Consider the following 17,353-nt stretch of genomic DNA (forward strand, 5'->3'; position numbering starts at 1 on the left):
ATTGATTCGCTTTAAGCCTGTTTTATTTTTCCTCTTTGCCTTTGCTCGGCACTGGGGACGTGGCCATGAATTTTGTGTTCTAGAAAGTCTGGTGCTTCTTCAGTGAGGAGAAGTGCGGGCTAGAGCAGTCAGGAGATGATTTTGAGTCATTTCAGGAGTTCACTTACCCTGGAAACCCAAGGAGAAAACCAATTCCCACATTTTGCAAGTTTATTTTGCTGTAGTACAGTGAATAATTGTCCTGAGGGGACTAGATAGCATCGGAGAGTATTAATCTTAGATTTTCATTTCCTGTAAAATAACTTTCCACTTATTACATTCAGTGAGAAGACTTTGAGTTTCAGGAAATATGCATATTTTATCACAGACAGTCCTAAGTGTGTTCTGAAATATATCTGAAACTCAGGAGTTAAGAGGGGCAGCTATGGGCAATTGAGTAAGTCAAGGGGTGCCAGCCTTGGCTGAGGGAGAACGGGGAGTAGACATAGGACCAAGTTACCTTGGTCAGCACAGCCAGCGTATCATTGTTTAATCTTAGGATCATTGGGCTTTAACTTTTTTTTTCAGTAGAACAATATTGAAAATCAAAATGACTATAATAATAATAATTAATGGGCTAGTATTCATCAAGCCCCTAAGTTCCAGATATTATACTAAGCTCTTTCACACATCATGCTCTTTAATTGATTCTTTACAAGAACCTAATGAAATAATACAGTGAATTACAAATGAGAGTGTCTCAGTGAAGATTAGGCTTAAGAAAAAAAAAATTGTTTTTTTTTGCTCATAAGACTGAAAAGGAGTCCAGGGGTACCTCTGGAGAAGTTAGATTTTAGGGGCTCAAATGACATCATAGGACCCTTGTCTTCTATGTTGACATTTTTCCATGATAATAAAGCTGAGCACCAACAACTCCAGCTTCTGTCGTAGGAAGACCAGTCCCCATGGAGAAGAAGACTCTCTCCCTGCAGAGACAGGAAGCCCACAAGATCACTTTCACCTCTTCCATCGACTGCAAAGTTTAGAAGTCCCCACCATCACCTTCAGTTTTGATCATTTGCTAAAAGGACTCAACAGAATTCACTGTCAGCTGTGATACTCATAGTTAGGGTTTATTTCCATAAAAGGATACAGATGAGATTCAGTCACGGGAAGAAACTCATGGAACGTCGTGGAACATAGTCTAGGGAATTTCCAAGAGCAAAGCTTCCAGTTGGGTACCCCCAGTACAGTCATGGATAACACCAGCTTTTCCAGGTAACCGTGTGTGACAGTGGGCCTGGAGCATTGCCAACCAGGGAAGCTCTCCCAAGTCTTGGCGTCCAGAGTTTTTATTGGGCATCAGTCACAGTGTCGTGATTGACCACCACATGCTGACCTTCAGTGTCTAGTCGCTCCAGAGGTCAAGCTGATAACCTTGTGGTTCAAAGCTCCCACTATAAATCACATTGTTAGACTGTTCAATGTGACCCAAAGGCCCTCCAGGTAAACACAGGCTTTTACCAGGCAGAACATTCCAAGGGCTTTAAGGTCAGCTCTCAGGAGCCGAGGACAAAGGCCAGACTTCTTTTTGAGCACCGTTAACTCTTTACTACAGAATTCCCCTGCTGTTCCATTAACAGCCCTGATCTCCATTGGTGTTACGAGCCCATACCTGAATCAATTGCCCTGGCATGGAAATGAAATATGCCAACTATCTGCCCAGTACATAAAAACAAAAGCAAGGAGTGGTAGTTCTTCAAGAAAATTGGACATTGATCAAGGTCTTTTCCATAGTAAATAAGAGGATGAAAGTCTAAGTAGTAAATAAAAGGATGAAAAGACTCCACAGAATAAGAAAAATACAAAATTCCTTTTATTTTGACTTTATGAGATGTCATTAGCAAGTCTATGGGAAAAGGAGCTAAGGTAACTTAAGATAAATGTAGTTTTTTTTTGAAAAGAGAAATAACTTATTAAAATATGGCATGCATTATTTAAGAAAGAGCAGAATAATAGCGAGGCTCCATGTGTGATTGTTCATGCAAATTTCCCACCAGCAAAGGAATGTCTGTCTCATTTCCCTAGAGCATCATGGGAACCACCTAGAGCAGTGGTTCCCAGGTTTGCTGTACACTAGCGTCATCTGGGGAACTTTTAAAGTCTCAGTGCCCAGGTCACACCCCATACCAGTGAAATCAGAATGGCTCGGGATGGGATCCAGACATCTGTATTTTTGAAAGATCCCTAGGAGATTCCAGTGTGAAGGAGTTTGGAAACATCATGATAGGATGTTAAAGCAAAACAAACATCACTGCTCTGACACTAGTTTCCAGTGTGGACAAATTTATTTAATTAAAAGAAAACTAACCAACCACTAGTCAGAAGACTTATTTTCCAAAATTAGCAGGATGTAGATGGTGGAGCCTGGTAGACTGCAGTCCATGGGGTCGCTAAGAGTCAGACACGCCTGAGAGACTTCACTTTCACTTTTCACTTTCATGCATTGGAGAAGGAAATGGCAACCCACTCCAGTGTTGTTGCCTAGAGAATCCCAGGGACGGTGGAGCCTGGTGGGTTGCCGTCTATGGGGTTGCACAGAGTTGGACACGACTGAAGCGATTTAGCAGCAGTAGAACAAAATTGATGTCAGAGATAGCTGAGTTCAAACCTGGCTTTTATATATACTAGGTGAAAAAAAATTATACACACACACACACACACTAGGTGTTGGATCTTGGGCAAGTATCTTAGCTTCTGAGGTTCAACTGCATCATCTGTGAAACAACTGGTAACTTCTACCACATGGAACTTCAGAAAGAAAATATGGAGAAAGTGCCTGACATAGCAAATATCAATTCTCTTTTTTATATCCTTACATTTATTTTAAGAGTGATAGAATAGAATACCTTTCTCTTGTTTATCTACCTTTCAGACATTGCTTGTGTTTGTTGTTCTTTATTTTTAACATATCTATATAGGATCAAAAAATTATGTCTCAGTCAGTGATGCAAAGGTTGGAAGGTTTTTGTCATTAAATATGATTATTCCCTTAATTATTGGGAGTCCCTTGAGAAGGTAACCCATTTATTCAGTCATTTTTTTTCCAAGCAAGATTTACTAAGTCTCTATGACAATAATTCAGCAATCCTAAAACATACTCACTTGCAAGTAACTCATTATTATATGAAGAGAAGAGAAACCTTTGCCAGTTAAACTTATAACATGCTATAATTTGCAAAAGGGATTCCTATTTCATACATGTTCCAATGAGCAAGGAAATGTGTATCATGGATGTGGTATAGTACAGGAGGATGCTAGGCTTCAGAGCTATACCTGATGCTGATTCAGTCACTGGAGGCCAGAAAGCACCAAGTTCCACATGTGGCTTCAACCTCTATCCTTAGAAAAGTGACTCTATTTCCATCAGAAGAACACTTTTTCTCATGCCTCTCTTAGATCATTAAATATCCTACGCTGATCATCACTTCACCTTTGCAAAATAGAATGACCTGTTTAAATGGTCCCCATTTTTAAATCATTTTTCTCCAAATGGGGCCAATTTTAAATGGCTGAATGCCCTCCCACCTAGGGAAGGGAGAGTGAAAACGGCTCATTATTTCAGCAGATCACACAAGCCTTGATAGAGGAACGTAGGAGGTGGGAAGCCAGAATTCAGTTTGATGATCACATGATCTTTCTTCCTCAAACCTTCCCATTCAACTGAAGATTTTGGGTTATGATCCCAAATGAGTCAAAATAGCAGCTTGGAAAAAAATTTCTGAATAGTGCCTTTGCTCTATTCTGTGTATACTTAATACAGATTTGCCCCATTTCTTACTCCTTACATTAAAGCTGACTTACCCAGCAATGTGCCTACATTTACTAGATTTTTTTTTTTTTTTTGGTAGCTGGCTAAATATGTCCCCAAGTGGAGGCAAGATGTTTGGAGAGATTTTGAGAATAAGTGAAACATAAGTGATTCTGACTCAAATCACTGAAATGCAACCATTGTAGTTTGGGAAATTAATTTTTTGATGACAGAAAAAAAAAAACCTCCAGAAAAAGACAAAAATAATATCCACTTCAAATCCAAATGAGGATCCCACTAATAGCATCTTGGTGTGCCATGCTGGGGCCCTGGTCCATTCAACAGAGCTTTTCTTTTGAAGGTAAGCAATTTAGAGAATGAATCGGCTCTGCTGTCTAATAGGCGGATGGGTACCAAAGTTAGATCTTTAAGGAAATAATCTTATTAGTCCCTCTTATTAAGGAAGCCTCTGCAGTGTGTAGACTTTGAACCTGCCTGATAAAAAGTAGGTCTTGTCAAACAGCTCACAGCTCCTAGTGAAAAGGTTGAACTTTGTTGGTTTAGATCATCCAATCCAAGTGCAAACATGTTTCTAAGCTCTGTTTGCATACTCCGGGAGGAAAAAAAAGACTTCCTCATTTTCCCTGACTCTGACACTAATAGTATTCCAAGGGAATGGCAGCTCCCACGGAAATTACTAAATCACTGTGTTAATGGCACAGGCAGAAAGGCATAAGTTTCCTGCATATCCTGAAAGTCAAAGCTTCCCGTTGTCATTGTTTGGGTCCTTTTATTTATTTAACTCTTCGTTTTTTTCTCTTAATGGATCCTGGGCCTTCCATTTCTCTGCCTTTCCATCTCCAAGCTGATCCCATCTGGAAGTTGTAAGGCTAAAATTTTTTAACACCGTTTTTTTAAAATATACCAGTAATATTTTTTAATTGGAGGAAAATTGCTTTACAATGTTGTATTGGTTTCTGCCATACAACTCGAATCAGTCGTAATTATATAAATATATCCCCTCCTTCTGGAACCTCCCTCCCCTCCCCCACCCACCCCTCTAGATCATCACAGAGTGCCTGACTGGGCTCCTTGTGTTACATAGCAACTTCCCACTATTTACCTATTTTACACACGGCAGTGTATATATAACACCTTTCTAAAAATAGGTACATTTGGAGAAGGTGAGGGTGGGACGATATGAGAGAATAGCACTGAAACATGTATATTACCATGTGTAAAACAGATGACCAGTGCAAATTTGATTCATGAATCAGGGCACCCAAAGCTGGTGCTCTGGGACAACCCAGAGGGATGGGGTGGGGAAGGAGGTGGGAGGGGGATTCAGGATGGGGGACACATGTACACCCATGGCTGATTCATGTATGGTAAAAAAAAAACCACCACAATATGGTAGAGTCCTTAGCCTTCAATTAAATTAATTTTAAAAATAGGTGCATTTGTTTTATTCATTTGTTTTTCTGACTGCCTGGCATGTAGGATCTTAGATCCCAACCAGGGACTGAACCCACACCCCCAGCAGTGGAAGCACAGTTCCCACTGGACCACTGGGGAAGTCCTCGTGAGGCTGAAGTTTTGACAGCTTTGTCGTTTTCATCGCTGCGAGGGTTGATGTTGAGTTTATAGGATTACTGCTCTCCAGGAATACTTTACTACATAATCAAGCAGAAGGTCAAGAGAGATAGAGAAAAAACCCTTAATTAAATCAGGAAGGACTGACTTGTGCCATCAGGCACGGTGCACCTTCAGGCAGGGCCCAATGCTCGTATCCAGGAGCAACCATCAGCCCCAGTCAGGGGCCGCACTTGTCATTGCTGGACCACAAAAAATGTGCCATTGACGTGAGCCACTCCTTGAAGAACTGGCTTCGTTCTTTGCTTCTATCCTGCTATTAAGGCTCTTCTCGAATCAGATTAAGGGAAGATGCTATAACGCGAAGCTTGATTAGAGTAATGGAAAGAAGGGAGCCAATGCTTGTCTTGCCTCTGCTGCTTGTGCTGCTAGGATGTGTGGCTTCTGGGCAGTAGCCTGGTAGGTAATGCAACCAGACAGTAGTGCTGAAATAGAATTAAAAGAGAGTGTGAGACCTAGTCTCCTGGGAACAGAATCGAGAAGAGCCTCACCCCGGGCTTTTGTATGATGGGTCCCTGAAGTACTTAACCAGGCTCTGTGTCGAATTCCCAGACACCCAAACTGCTTTTGTCTGTTTTAGCTCAGCACGTCCTATATGAGACCTACTACTTGCCAAACAGTGGCAAGATATTAGTGGTTTAGCAAAGTCATAGACAGGAGCTTCATGTCTAATAAGGGCATGGGAGCGAATACTATAAATACAAGGTGGTTTAACTCAATGATGAGGCAATACTTACAGCTTTTAAAAATTACTGAGCACCTGCTTTGTGCTAGTCACTGTTTTGACTGCTTTAGAAGGAGCTTCCCAGGTGGTACTAGCAATAAAGAACCTGCCTACCAATGCAGGAGATGCACGAGATGCAGGTTTGGTCCCTGGGTTGGAAAGATCCCTGGAGAAGGACATGGCAAGCCACTCCAGTATTCTTGCCTGGAAAATTCCATGGACAAAGGGGCCTGGCAGGCTACCGTCCATGGGGTTGCAAAGAGCCGAACATGACTGAGCACACACTCACACACACATGCAGAAGTGGAAACAAGTCATTTAGTGTAGAGGTTAGGTTATCATGCCTGGAGCACAAAGGCATGTGTGGAAAATCTCCCTAAAGGAGGAGTTTCAATGGATTTTGAAAAAAAAAAAAAAACCTTGTTAAATAGAGAAAATCTCACATATAGAGGCTTAAACCGTGACATAAGATGAAATCATGCAAGAAATATAGTATTCCTGCAACATAAAGCAAAAGGCAGATGGTGGAGAAGGAGCTGAAGGTCATGGGATGGAATGAAGGTTTTGTCCTATGATGAAGCTACTGAAGGATTTTAAGGTAGGGATGATGATCTGATTTCCATCTAGAATTGTTTCTCTCCCTGTTGATGTGATAACCATGCCAATTTGCCCTGTAAACCTCCCTTGGGGAAAAAAAAAACTCCCCAGAGGGTAGGCAATGCCCTGGCAAAGGTCCCTGTGTAGAACTCTCCCAACTTTCTATTTGTTGACTAGAAATGGAAGGAATGAAGATTTCTATTTTTTTATTTATCAGTGAATGCCACTCATGGAAACAGAATGCTCCTGTATCAAATCTAATGTCCTAGGATTTCTTAGAAAACATTACCTTCATTAAGTGGCAACCTGAGTGTATCCCAATCTTCCTTTGTGGCTCAGCTGGTAAAGAATCTGCCTGCAATGCCAGGGAAGATCCCCTGGAGAACAGAAAGGCTACCCACTCCAGTATTCTGGCCTGGAGAATTCCATGGACGGTATAGGCCGTGGGGTCGCAAAGAGTCGGACACGACTAAGTAACTTTCACTTTCACTTTAAGTGTATCCCACTAAGTGTCTGATTATGTCCGTGGAAATGATGATCCATGGGCAGTTGACTAGAGCAGACATGAAGCCCTAGCTGCCTTGTCCACCAGGCTTGTGTCTGAGGACGTCTGGTCTCCTACTTAAAGGTTGAGGAAAGCCATCTTGCTGAGCTATACCTGCCTTTGATGGCCCAGCAGCATGGCCAAGTGTTAGTCGCTCAGTCATGTCCAATTCTTTGCGACCCCATGGATGATAACCCACCAGGCTCCACTCTCCATGGAATTCTCCAGGCCAAGAATACTGGAATCGGTAGCCATTCCCTTCTCCCAAGGATCTTCCCAGCCCAGGGTCTCCTGCATTGCCGGCAGATTCTTTACCATTTGAGCCACCAGGAAAGCATGACTAAGAACCAAGGCAAATGAGAAAGGCAGGGGAGAGGGAATGGAACAGAAGCAGTAATGTGTGTGTGAGACACAGCAAGGTGTCCGGGGTGGCACTCAGACTGGTGATGACATCCCCAGGTAAAGGGAGGATGCAGGGGATGCGATTAGGTGATAAAGTATCAAGCCAACAAGTTACACTGGAGAAGGCAATGGCACCCCACTCCAGTCCTCTTGCCTGGAAAATCCCATGGACGGAGGAGCCTGGTAGGCTGCAGTCCATGGGGATAACTAAGAGTCGGACATGACTGAGCGACTTCACTTTCAATTTTCACTTTCATGCACTGGAGAAGGAAGTGGCAACCCACCCCAGTGTTCTTGCCTGGAGAATCCCAGGGACGGGGGAGCCTGGTGGGCTGCCGTCTATGGGGTCGCACAGAGTCGGACATGACTGAAGCAACTTAGCAGCAACAGCAGCAACAAATTACACTCATTTCTTCCTTAACCATTTTGCTTCAGGTTAAAGTCTCCTGCTTGCTTCTGTGAAGTAGCTGCTGAAAATGCAAAGGTTTATCTCCCACTGTGGAAAGTGTCAGTTTCCTGGGAACCCTTGCTGTGGCCAGTGGCTCTTGTTCCTTCGGGAGCAGGGCCTGGACCCTCCATTCTGAGGAGGATGGCATGTGTCCCAGTTAGTGGGGGTGGGGATGGTGTTGTGAAATTGTCTAAGTCTTTGAAATGTGTCCACAAGTGAAAGTAAAACTGTTAAACCAACCCAGATGAATGCCTTGGAAGGTCTTAAGGGGATGGAGAACTATTATATCACTGCCCGGGGTTCTGGAAGGGAGCTGCTTTACTAGAGAGCAGTCATACACCCCCCACCCCACACACACAGAGAACTGAGCTAAGCCCTGGGAACCTCTCTCCTATGATGGACAGAGCAATGGAATGTTGACAAAGCAGGGAGAATACATGCTGTTGAAACGTTAGATTTTGCCTCTGAACTTCCAACCAGGGTAGCATTCTCCCCCATCCCCTCATGTGGTGTCAGTGCGTGAGTGCTAAGGAGTTTCAGCTGTGTCCGACTCTGTGCAACCCCACGGACTATAGCGCACCAGGCTCCTCTGTCCATGGGATTCTCCAGGCAGGAATACTGGAGAGGGTTGCCATGCCCCGCTCCAGCGGATCTTCCCGACCCAGGGATTGACCCCACAGCTCTTAAATCTCCTGCCTCGGCAGGCAGGTTCTTTAGCGCCTCCTGGGAAGCCCCGTACAGTTTCAGGGAACAGAGCAAGCCTTCTGTGGACAAGAAGCAGAGAACTGAGGCCCCGCCTTTCTGGCTCCGCAGTCTGGGCAGGGCCAGGATGAAGTGTGCCCTCCCTGCCTGCCTCCCACGCTGCTCGGATCTCTTAGGAACAGGACTCTGTCCTCCTCGGTCACGTCAGGCCTGCAGAGCCTTCCTAAGTCCCAGCCACAGCCAGCTTTCTAAATTGAGAAGGTGATGAATTTTTAAATTCTTGAACTTGCGCCGTAATAATCTTCCTGCCATCCCACACATTACGATGCAGGAAGGCAACAGATGTGTTTTCTTATGGTTCTGGGAACATGAAATATTGATGGGGGAAGGGAGCGTGGACATGGAATCGAGATTTGCCCACGACAAAGGCAGCAGATCTCATCCCAGCTTCTCCTTTTCCACCTTTCTCCTCTGACACTTAGGGCTTGAAGTAAGCCCCAAACCCGTGAGAGCCCAGGCTAGTTCAAAACAATCTCTTAAAAAGCTGTGCAGGGAAATCTGTCTAAAAAGGTCTTTATCAGTCTCCAGGGACCAATCGCTAATGTGGCTAATACACGTTTGATCTATACAGATGATTTTTCCTTTGTCCCCAAGGGAACCTCTACAAACACTTCGGATTTACATGGTGCCAGGCCCAAGCGGGCTGTTGGAAAATAAATAGCATTTTAACACCCTTGAGCGTCAGTCCCCGGGATGAAAAGTAGCATGTGGGCTCTTCTCTGAGTTTTCTATCCGGGCTGTAGGACATAATCAAAACTTCATTTTTAGAGCATTTCTTTTCCTGGTGACATTTCAGTCTGAGGCACCGCATTCTGAAGAGGAAAAGGAACATTCTGACTCCAAAAAGAAAAAAGGAGAGTGTTTCATCTAGGACACTATTTCCAAACACATGTTTGAGTGCTATTGGGTGCCAACATGTGTGGTACAAAAATACAAGATGGCTTTAAGAGGCACAGAGCTCATTTTTTAAAAAATTTTAATATGTAATGTGTCTTAGAAATTATATGTATGACATGTACACACATGTTTAAGAATGTATGTATATGTAGTTATACATAGCTACTACTTATAAACTGCGATTTCATCAATATTATTAGGATGAGGCTAAAATTAGAAACAGTAAGTCAGTTTGAAGAAAAATATTAAGTAACTGAAAGAAGCAAAGATTGAATGAAATGACAGCTCTAGCTCCTGTAGGGAGAAGCTGGGTAGAGCCAAAGCGCAGAAGTCGTAGGGGAATGACTAACCTTCGGGAAACGCTGATCTAGGAAAATTCCCCACCAGTTGAATTAATGAGAGAGTTGAGGCCAGCCCCACCCTTTCCCAGCCAGTGATGATGAGTAGGAATCTGTGACCTTACCTCCCTGGTCAGAAACACAGAACACACTGATGGCCTGGGGCTCAATGGGATTGGAATCACAGCTCCCTGTTGAATGAAGTCCTGTCTTTCTTATGGTTTTAAGCAGAAAACTGCATGTTCATAGTACCTCAATCCAACACATCCTATCTACCCTCTTCCCAGTGGAAGGATATGAGACAGGATATTGCTGACCACTCAGAAGACAGGCCTTTCAGAGAGGCAGTTCTTCAAATAAATGGGTTCTACCCAGGATTCTCAAGCACTAGAGAAGAACTTACAATTCTCCTAGAACTTATAACTCTCTTAGGATGTATCTAGGGCTTCCTTGGTGGCTCAATGGTACAGAATTCGCCTGCCAATACAGGAGACGTGAGTTCAGTCCTTGGGTCAGGAAGATTCTCTGGTGGAGGAGATCGCAACCCATTCCAGTATTCTTACCTGGAAAATCCCATGGACAGAGGAACCTGACAGGCTACAGTCCATGGGGTTGAGAAAGAGTCGGACGTGACTTAGCATGTAAGTAACAAGGATGTATCTAAGTCCATGATGAAGAGATTCTGACGACAGTACCTAGCTACTGAGTCTTCAGGATGTGCTAGGCATGTCTCATTAAGTCTAAACTTCAGAAGAACTAGATGACCCAGACACCATTATCTCCTGGTGTGTTTATACAGAAGCTAAAGTTAGGACATACACTACTCAGAGATTCAAATCCAGTACTTTCTTAATGAGAGGTTGGACATGAGAGGCTATGCTCCAGTGACGAACACTTTGGGGGAACAGCTGCTCAGATAAACCTGTAGTCCCATCCTCAGTGGAATTTGAATATCCTACAAAACGTTTCCTAAGAATGGTGCCCAGAGTTAAACTTTCCCTCTGGCAACAGGAAGTCACAGACTAAGAAAACTTTGACCATGATCTTTGTTCAGATCTGGCGATGGTGGGGAAGTGGAAGGATGGTTGATGCGGAAGGCGCGGTGCATGCGTGCTCAGTTGTGTCTGACTCTTTGTGACCCTCAGGACTGTAACCCACCAGGGTCCTCTGACCAGGGGAGTCCTCCAGGCAATACTGGAGTGGTTTACCATCTCCTCCTCCAGGGAATCTGCCCGACCCAGGGATCAAAACCATGCCTCTTGCTTCTCCTGCATTGGCAGGTGGATTCTTTACCACTGTGCCACCTGGGAAGCTGACATGTGGGATGAAAAGAAGGGAAATAGAATAACAAATCCATACAGATGAGAGGAATTTCTGTGCCAGGGTTCTCTTCCCAGCTCACTGTGAGCCTTGACTACGTTAGGAAAATATCTTATCCTCTTTGATCTTCTTTTTCCTCACATATATTGTGAGGGATTTGGACTAAATGGCCACTTAGTCCCATTAAAATCTTCTCAATCCTAGGATAAGTAGTTTTTCTTGAGTTTGATATAGAACAGCTCAGAGAGAGAGATGGTAAAGAATCTACCTGCAATGCAGGAGACGTGGGTTCAATCCCTGGGTCCAGAAGATCTCCTGGAGAAGGGAATGGCTACCCACTCCAGTATTCTCACCTGGGAGATCCCATGGACAGAGGAGCCTGGCAGGCTACAGTCCATGGGGTCACAGAAGAGTCGGACATGACTGAAGAGACTGACACTCACTCACAGTTGTTAAAACACTAGGAAAAAAAAAAAAAAAAAACTAGGAAAATCTTACCTTCACTGAATAACTCAGCCTCAAAAGGAAAAACAGAGCCACATCATCATAAAAGATCCCAGAAAGGGTTACACAGGGTATCTCGTTCTGGAGCAGAGGCAGAGGGCATGACGTAGGAGGGACCGTGGGCCTCCATTCTACCCTATCCACAAACTCTGTCTGTGGACTCTGTGCCAGACACCCTGCCACTTTCTGGCCCAACCTTAGCTTGGATTGTTGCAGAACAAGAAAAATGCCAAGAGTCCTCTTCCTAAGGAGCTTAACTTTAACTTGAGGGGGATAGGATGACTGATATTCTTTTGCTTCATTGAAGAAAGTTATTTAGATGAGGATTATACAATTTCTGAAGCCTTCAGTGAAAAGGATAACCTCAAACATTGTTCTGCCTGATGGAGACAGGATGTAGATGCCCCAGGCTGTCCATTGTGTTGTTCTGGAAGTAAGAATAGTTTCTCAATTTGACTGCCAACAAGACACACCTATGCCTCTTAGGTAGTCTCAGGAGTACGTATTTAGTGCTGCTCATCCTTAGGGATGGAGTTTGAGCTTCCATCTAGGGGAAAAAAATCCTAGAATTTAAGACCACCCAGAGTCCCTCCATATTATTTACAAAGGAAGCCTATGTCATGATACTAGAGGATGAACACCACATGTTGTCAAAATACATATGGCCCAACAGGGTCAGTTACCCTCAGGTGAAGTAGAGCTGGTAAGAGAAACAGTACTCAGCTTCATGCAGCACAATTTAGTACATACCATGGAGGAAAAATATGAGAGAAATGTTAACAAAGCAAAATCATGACTTGTATTAGAAGGTGATTAGCTGTGATCTGCCCCATGAATAAAACAGGGCCATGTTGCAACTTGATTTAGCTGCTGTGTTTCAGAAGAACTCATAATTCATGTTTCAACTGGAGAAATAGCTTCAGTGAATGATGCAACATACCACATTTTTGTTCAGGTGGTTTGACAAGAAGTGAAAGATGGAGTTGTTTGAAACTTGAATTGAGAAGAGGATCTTAGAGATGTCTGTGCAGTCCCGATGGTCATAGAGGTGTAGTCACAGTATGTTTGGGTATTTCTTAGTAGTGAAATGTTGGAGGACCTGCTTCTTTTGAAGATTTATAATTCTGATAGTCCTCATTTACATTAGAAAAGAAGTGTGGTTAATACTTCAAATACTGCCTATTAAGGACTTCCTTTGTATATACAGAAGAAGATACAGTGATCTATTAACTAGGTTATTAGAGAAGAGATATATGGGTAAACATCTGTATTTTTCAAAGATACTGACACTAACCCGCGTATGTTATCATCCATTGAAGATGCAGCCTTCATATGAAATAGGAGTTTGAAGTATCACTTTTCTCATTTGAAAGACTGAAAAATCTTGATCAGAACAAAATGGCTTAAGGAAAATAGTGAAACTTAAAATCAAAATTTAAAATAATCACTTTCTGTAAAAAAAAGAAAGGAAATTCATCATGTAGTTAAGTGTTGGTCCGCTACACACAGTATTAAAACAAAGAGACTGGATTGAATCAAAACCAATTTATTGGGCAGTGAAATAAAAACTTTGAGTTCCACTGGTTTTACCTTTGGCCTTGTGAAGGGATGGAAGGAGCGTTTGGCAGGAAATCCGACCTGTGGGTTCCAACTGAGCTGTGCTGGGTGACATGAAATTGACTGAGTCCCTTAATCTCTCTGGTCTTCCTTGTCTTTTTTCCATAAAATGCTGTCTTTCTACTAGATTAGAGGTTTTCAGCCTCTGGTCCTTATAGCTTATGGATAAATGGATGGGGGCTCTAGATAATGGGATTTCAGGCCACTTTTCCTTCCATCTCAAGTAGAGCAGCCCTGTTTTGGATACCAACATCCTGAAATAGTTTTAGTTTAATCAGCAGAAAGATATTCAATTGATCTGTAACGTACTGGAATTTCCTTTAAAAAAAAAAAAATGTTTCACGATCTGCCTGTTAATACTCTCAGTTCTTCTACTGTCTTTAGTTTTTATTGACATCTCTGTCATGGGGCAACTCATCTGAGCAAGTTTATTGAGGGAAACGAGCGCCACAACTGCAGCGTTTGGCACACAGATTGTCAATAACGACCTGAGTGTTGAGGGAGTACTTAGCGAAGGGGCTCGGGCGTCTGCAAACTAGTCAGGGTCAGTTTTCTGCCGCTGAACTGATACACTTTTGGAAACTCATAGTAGCCAAGTTTATTGTGGGCTCGCAGGGTGCCAGGCACTGGGTTAGGCCCTGGACTTTTCTGACAGAATCCTCAAAATCCTGGGAGTGGGTCTCAGTAGCCGTAGTTTCCAGATGAGAATACAGGCTCAGGAGGGTTGGACAGCTCATCTGAGACCACAGATTCGCTAAGCACTGGTGGAGCCCCGGGTCTCACCCACACCACAGCTCTGGGCAGTGGGGGCGGGGGGTGGGGGGGCGCGCAGCATGAGGGGGTATCCTTACCAAGGTCTTTAGCTTGAGGTTAGCCTCTGGGTTGATGATTGCTTAGTTCCTGGAGGAATAATGATATTCTTGAGTCACCTTTCTCCCAAAGGATCATCTCTGGTCTCATCACTCTTGTTAGTTGCTCCTAAGTCCTTTCCAAGAAAAATTACAATGTGGGTGGGATTCCTTTGTGGAGAGGATAAGAGAAGTCACTTCTAGCTGGGAGCACACGGGTGACCCTGTGTGGCCAAGGCCTCCTGAAGGGTCAGTAGATTGGGTGGCCCAGTGTTCTGGGTCTCAGCAGCTGATATCCCAACTTGAAGTCATCCCATAGGGCACCTTGTATCCGCTTTCCGTTCATCAGATCTTTGGGTGCCTGGGTTGTATCATTTTGTGATATGTGAGTGTGAGAGTGTGTGTGCGTGTGTTCTATCACGCTTCCTTTCGTCTGTTTACGGTTGAGGAAAAGCACTGCTTCTTCATGCACTGGAGCAGATTCCCCGTTGCTTTGCTACTGTGTGCATCAGAGAGTGGGTTTGCCCGCTCCAGGCTCTGCTCCACTGACCTACACTGTGTTCTCTCCATTGTTTCCATCTCACACACCAATTTTCCACCCAAGATATCTGAGTGGGGATAGACTAAGTCATTGGAAGTGACAGTCACTTAAAAAAAACTGGCACAACACAGGAATTCACGTTCAAAGGAAGCCTTTGGAGAGAGGCAGGTCGCGCCTTTCTCCTTGTGTTCCTAGATGAGACAATTGCCTTTCCCTCAGCCAACATCTTGCCCACATCCACTGACTTCACTGTGAGGTCCTGCCAAAGGTGGTTTCACTAAGCGGTGCCTGGGGCTTTCACAAAGTGAAGTCACCTCTGCCTGCCAAGCAGGAACTTTCTAGCTAGACAGGGAGAGGGGCGATGCATAGCCTTCTTGCTACTCCTACAGAGGAGGAAGTGGCTGTCATCGGCCTTTCTCAGCTGTGCCTGCATGCAGGGCCTTCTGCCCGTGGCTAAGAGACCCGTCTCAGAACGTGTGGCCGAGCTATTGACGAGAAGGGGGATGGCGGACGGCAACTTAGAGAGTTGTTCGTTTTGCTGAAGAGGACACTTGAGGCCAGGATGGTTGCTCTACTTGGCTAAATCCATGGTCTTCCCGTCTAGAGCTGTGACTTGGATGGGGCACCAAGGAGCAGTTGGTGGGGGAGCATGATTGCTCTTCATCCAGCTTGGAAGGTTAGTCGTGTTGCCAAATGCTTCCTTCCTTCCCTTAACAGCCCATTCTAAATCAATCTTCCATGAATTCATCAAAATGGCTTTCGGGTAGCGCCTTCACTTTGCTGCTTCCACATCAATGTCCTCAACCCAGGGAGGCCACTTGTGGGGTTATTCCCCAGACTCTTACTTGAACCTTCCTCCCTGGAGCTCGCCTTCCGCCCACTCCAGGGAAGGTGTCCTTTTCTCTCAGCTCGTTTGCCATCGTGACCATATTTCAGTGCTCTCTTGGCTCATAGTAGGTGAGCTGGGCCACGCCTCAAAGTGCTTTTGTTTCCTCTGAAAGAGGTTAAATCTGGGAAGGGGGGAGGGTGAAAAAAATATATGTGGGAACGGTTTAATTGTATCCATGAGGATTCTTAGTAATCAGGATGCCAGTGTGTATTTTCCAGAGCCTAGAGCTGACATAAATAATGTAGCATACCTCGCTCTGTGCAGGCTTGCCGAGGAATGCTGATGGAGAAAGAGCCAAACTGGGATCTAAAGCTCCCGGCTCTCGGCACAGCCTTTAAAATCCTTTTATTGAGTAGTAGTTTGGAATCGGCAGCCAGGGCCTTGGCGGGCTGTCTCCACCAGGAGAAGCCGACGGAGGAGTAACCTTGGAGGGAGCCGCCTCGCTGGATTTCAGGAAGATGAGAGTCTGGTGCAGCCTGGCCAGCTCCCATGAACGACTGGTTCATTTCACTGTGTGTTCCTAATCCCAGAAGGAATAGGACAGCTCTGTGAAGTCCCTGAAAGCCTGGTAAGTGCGCAGCTGTTGCTAACAAGATACGACTGGCCCCTCCAACGTAGTTAAAAGCATCTTGCTTTGCCTTTTAGAGCCTCTCGCCTTAATGGTGTAACAGCCAAATGAGCTTTGCGGGACAGCTAACCCCAAATGAAGTCCTGCGACTTAAGCTCATTGAAAGGCGAAGTCTGTGCTGGCGAGAGCCAGAGGGACCACAAACGCCACAGTTCATTTGCAGGAAGGAAACAAATGTGGCTTTACGTGGGATTTTTACAGGAGGTCTGCCAAGCCAAATATCCAACTGAAGCATTTCCAGATTGTGATTTAAAGTACAACTTAAGCCTTGTCTCGGGTACAAATTATCGAAGTGAGGGAAGAGATGGGGGATGAGGAGGATGGTGTAGTGGAATGTTAGAAAGAATTCTCTGCTGTTGATATTAAGGTACAAATTCTGGCCATTCAGTAAAGGATGACTCCTCCTTGCTTATACTCTGGGGGTTGAGAGAAAGAACCTCAGGGAACATTTGTGTGTGTGTGTGTGTTTTTTTTTTGTCTTTCCTTTTGATTAAGGCATTTGTGGTCTAGAAAAGAAGATTAAAGCAAGATCCATTTCATTTATTTAGTTTGCCTCACAGACATGAAGCTTCAGAATGGTAAGTGTCAAAAATATTCCTACCTGTTGGGGAACTAGCCGGGAGCAGGAGATCTGAGCAAAGATGTGGTACCACTTCCAGACTATTTTGCAGTTTCTGGCCAGTGATAGGAGCTGGTGTGTCGACAAAGAGAAAAGTATAGATATCAAGTTTGGTTGGACTGGAAGGGTCTGTGCAACTTGCCATTTAAGAGACGGTTCTTTTAAAAAGAGAGAGAGAGATGGTTCTTTCTGCTATTGCTGTTTTGACAATGATGGGACCTTGTTTAAGTGG

General features: G+C 44.3%; 1 protein-coding gene across 3 annotated transcripts in view; it reads left to right on the forward strand.

The window, feature by feature from the left end:
• Window positions 1-17,353, forward strand: part of TENM2 (teneurin transmembrane protein 2) — a 1,355,200-nt gene that overhangs the window by 868,222 nt on the left and 469,625 nt on the right. Inside the window, exon 1 of one of the 3 annotated variants that reach the window (XM_043913492.1) lies at window positions 16,003-16,442. The exons of 1 other annotated variant lie outside the window; for it this stretch is intronic. Coding sequence is in view for 1 of the 2 variants with exons in the window: in XM_043913491.1 (XP_043769426.1) it covers window positions 17,065-17,080 (16 nt within the window). In the remaining variant the exon portion in view is untranslated. Of the gene's footprint in view, window positions 1-16,002; window positions 16,443-17,040; window positions 17,081-17,353 lie in introns of those variants that run through there. One more of the 3 variants, XM_043913491.1, reaches the window with a different exon arrangement.

This window comes from Cervus elaphus, chromosome 9 (assembly GCF_910594005.1).
Source record: "Cervus elaphus chromosome 9, mCerEla1.1, whole genome shotgun sequence".
In the NCBI taxonomy this organism is placed as follows: Eukaryota; Metazoa; Chordata; class Mammalia; order Artiodactyla; family Cervidae; genus Cervus; species Cervus elaphus.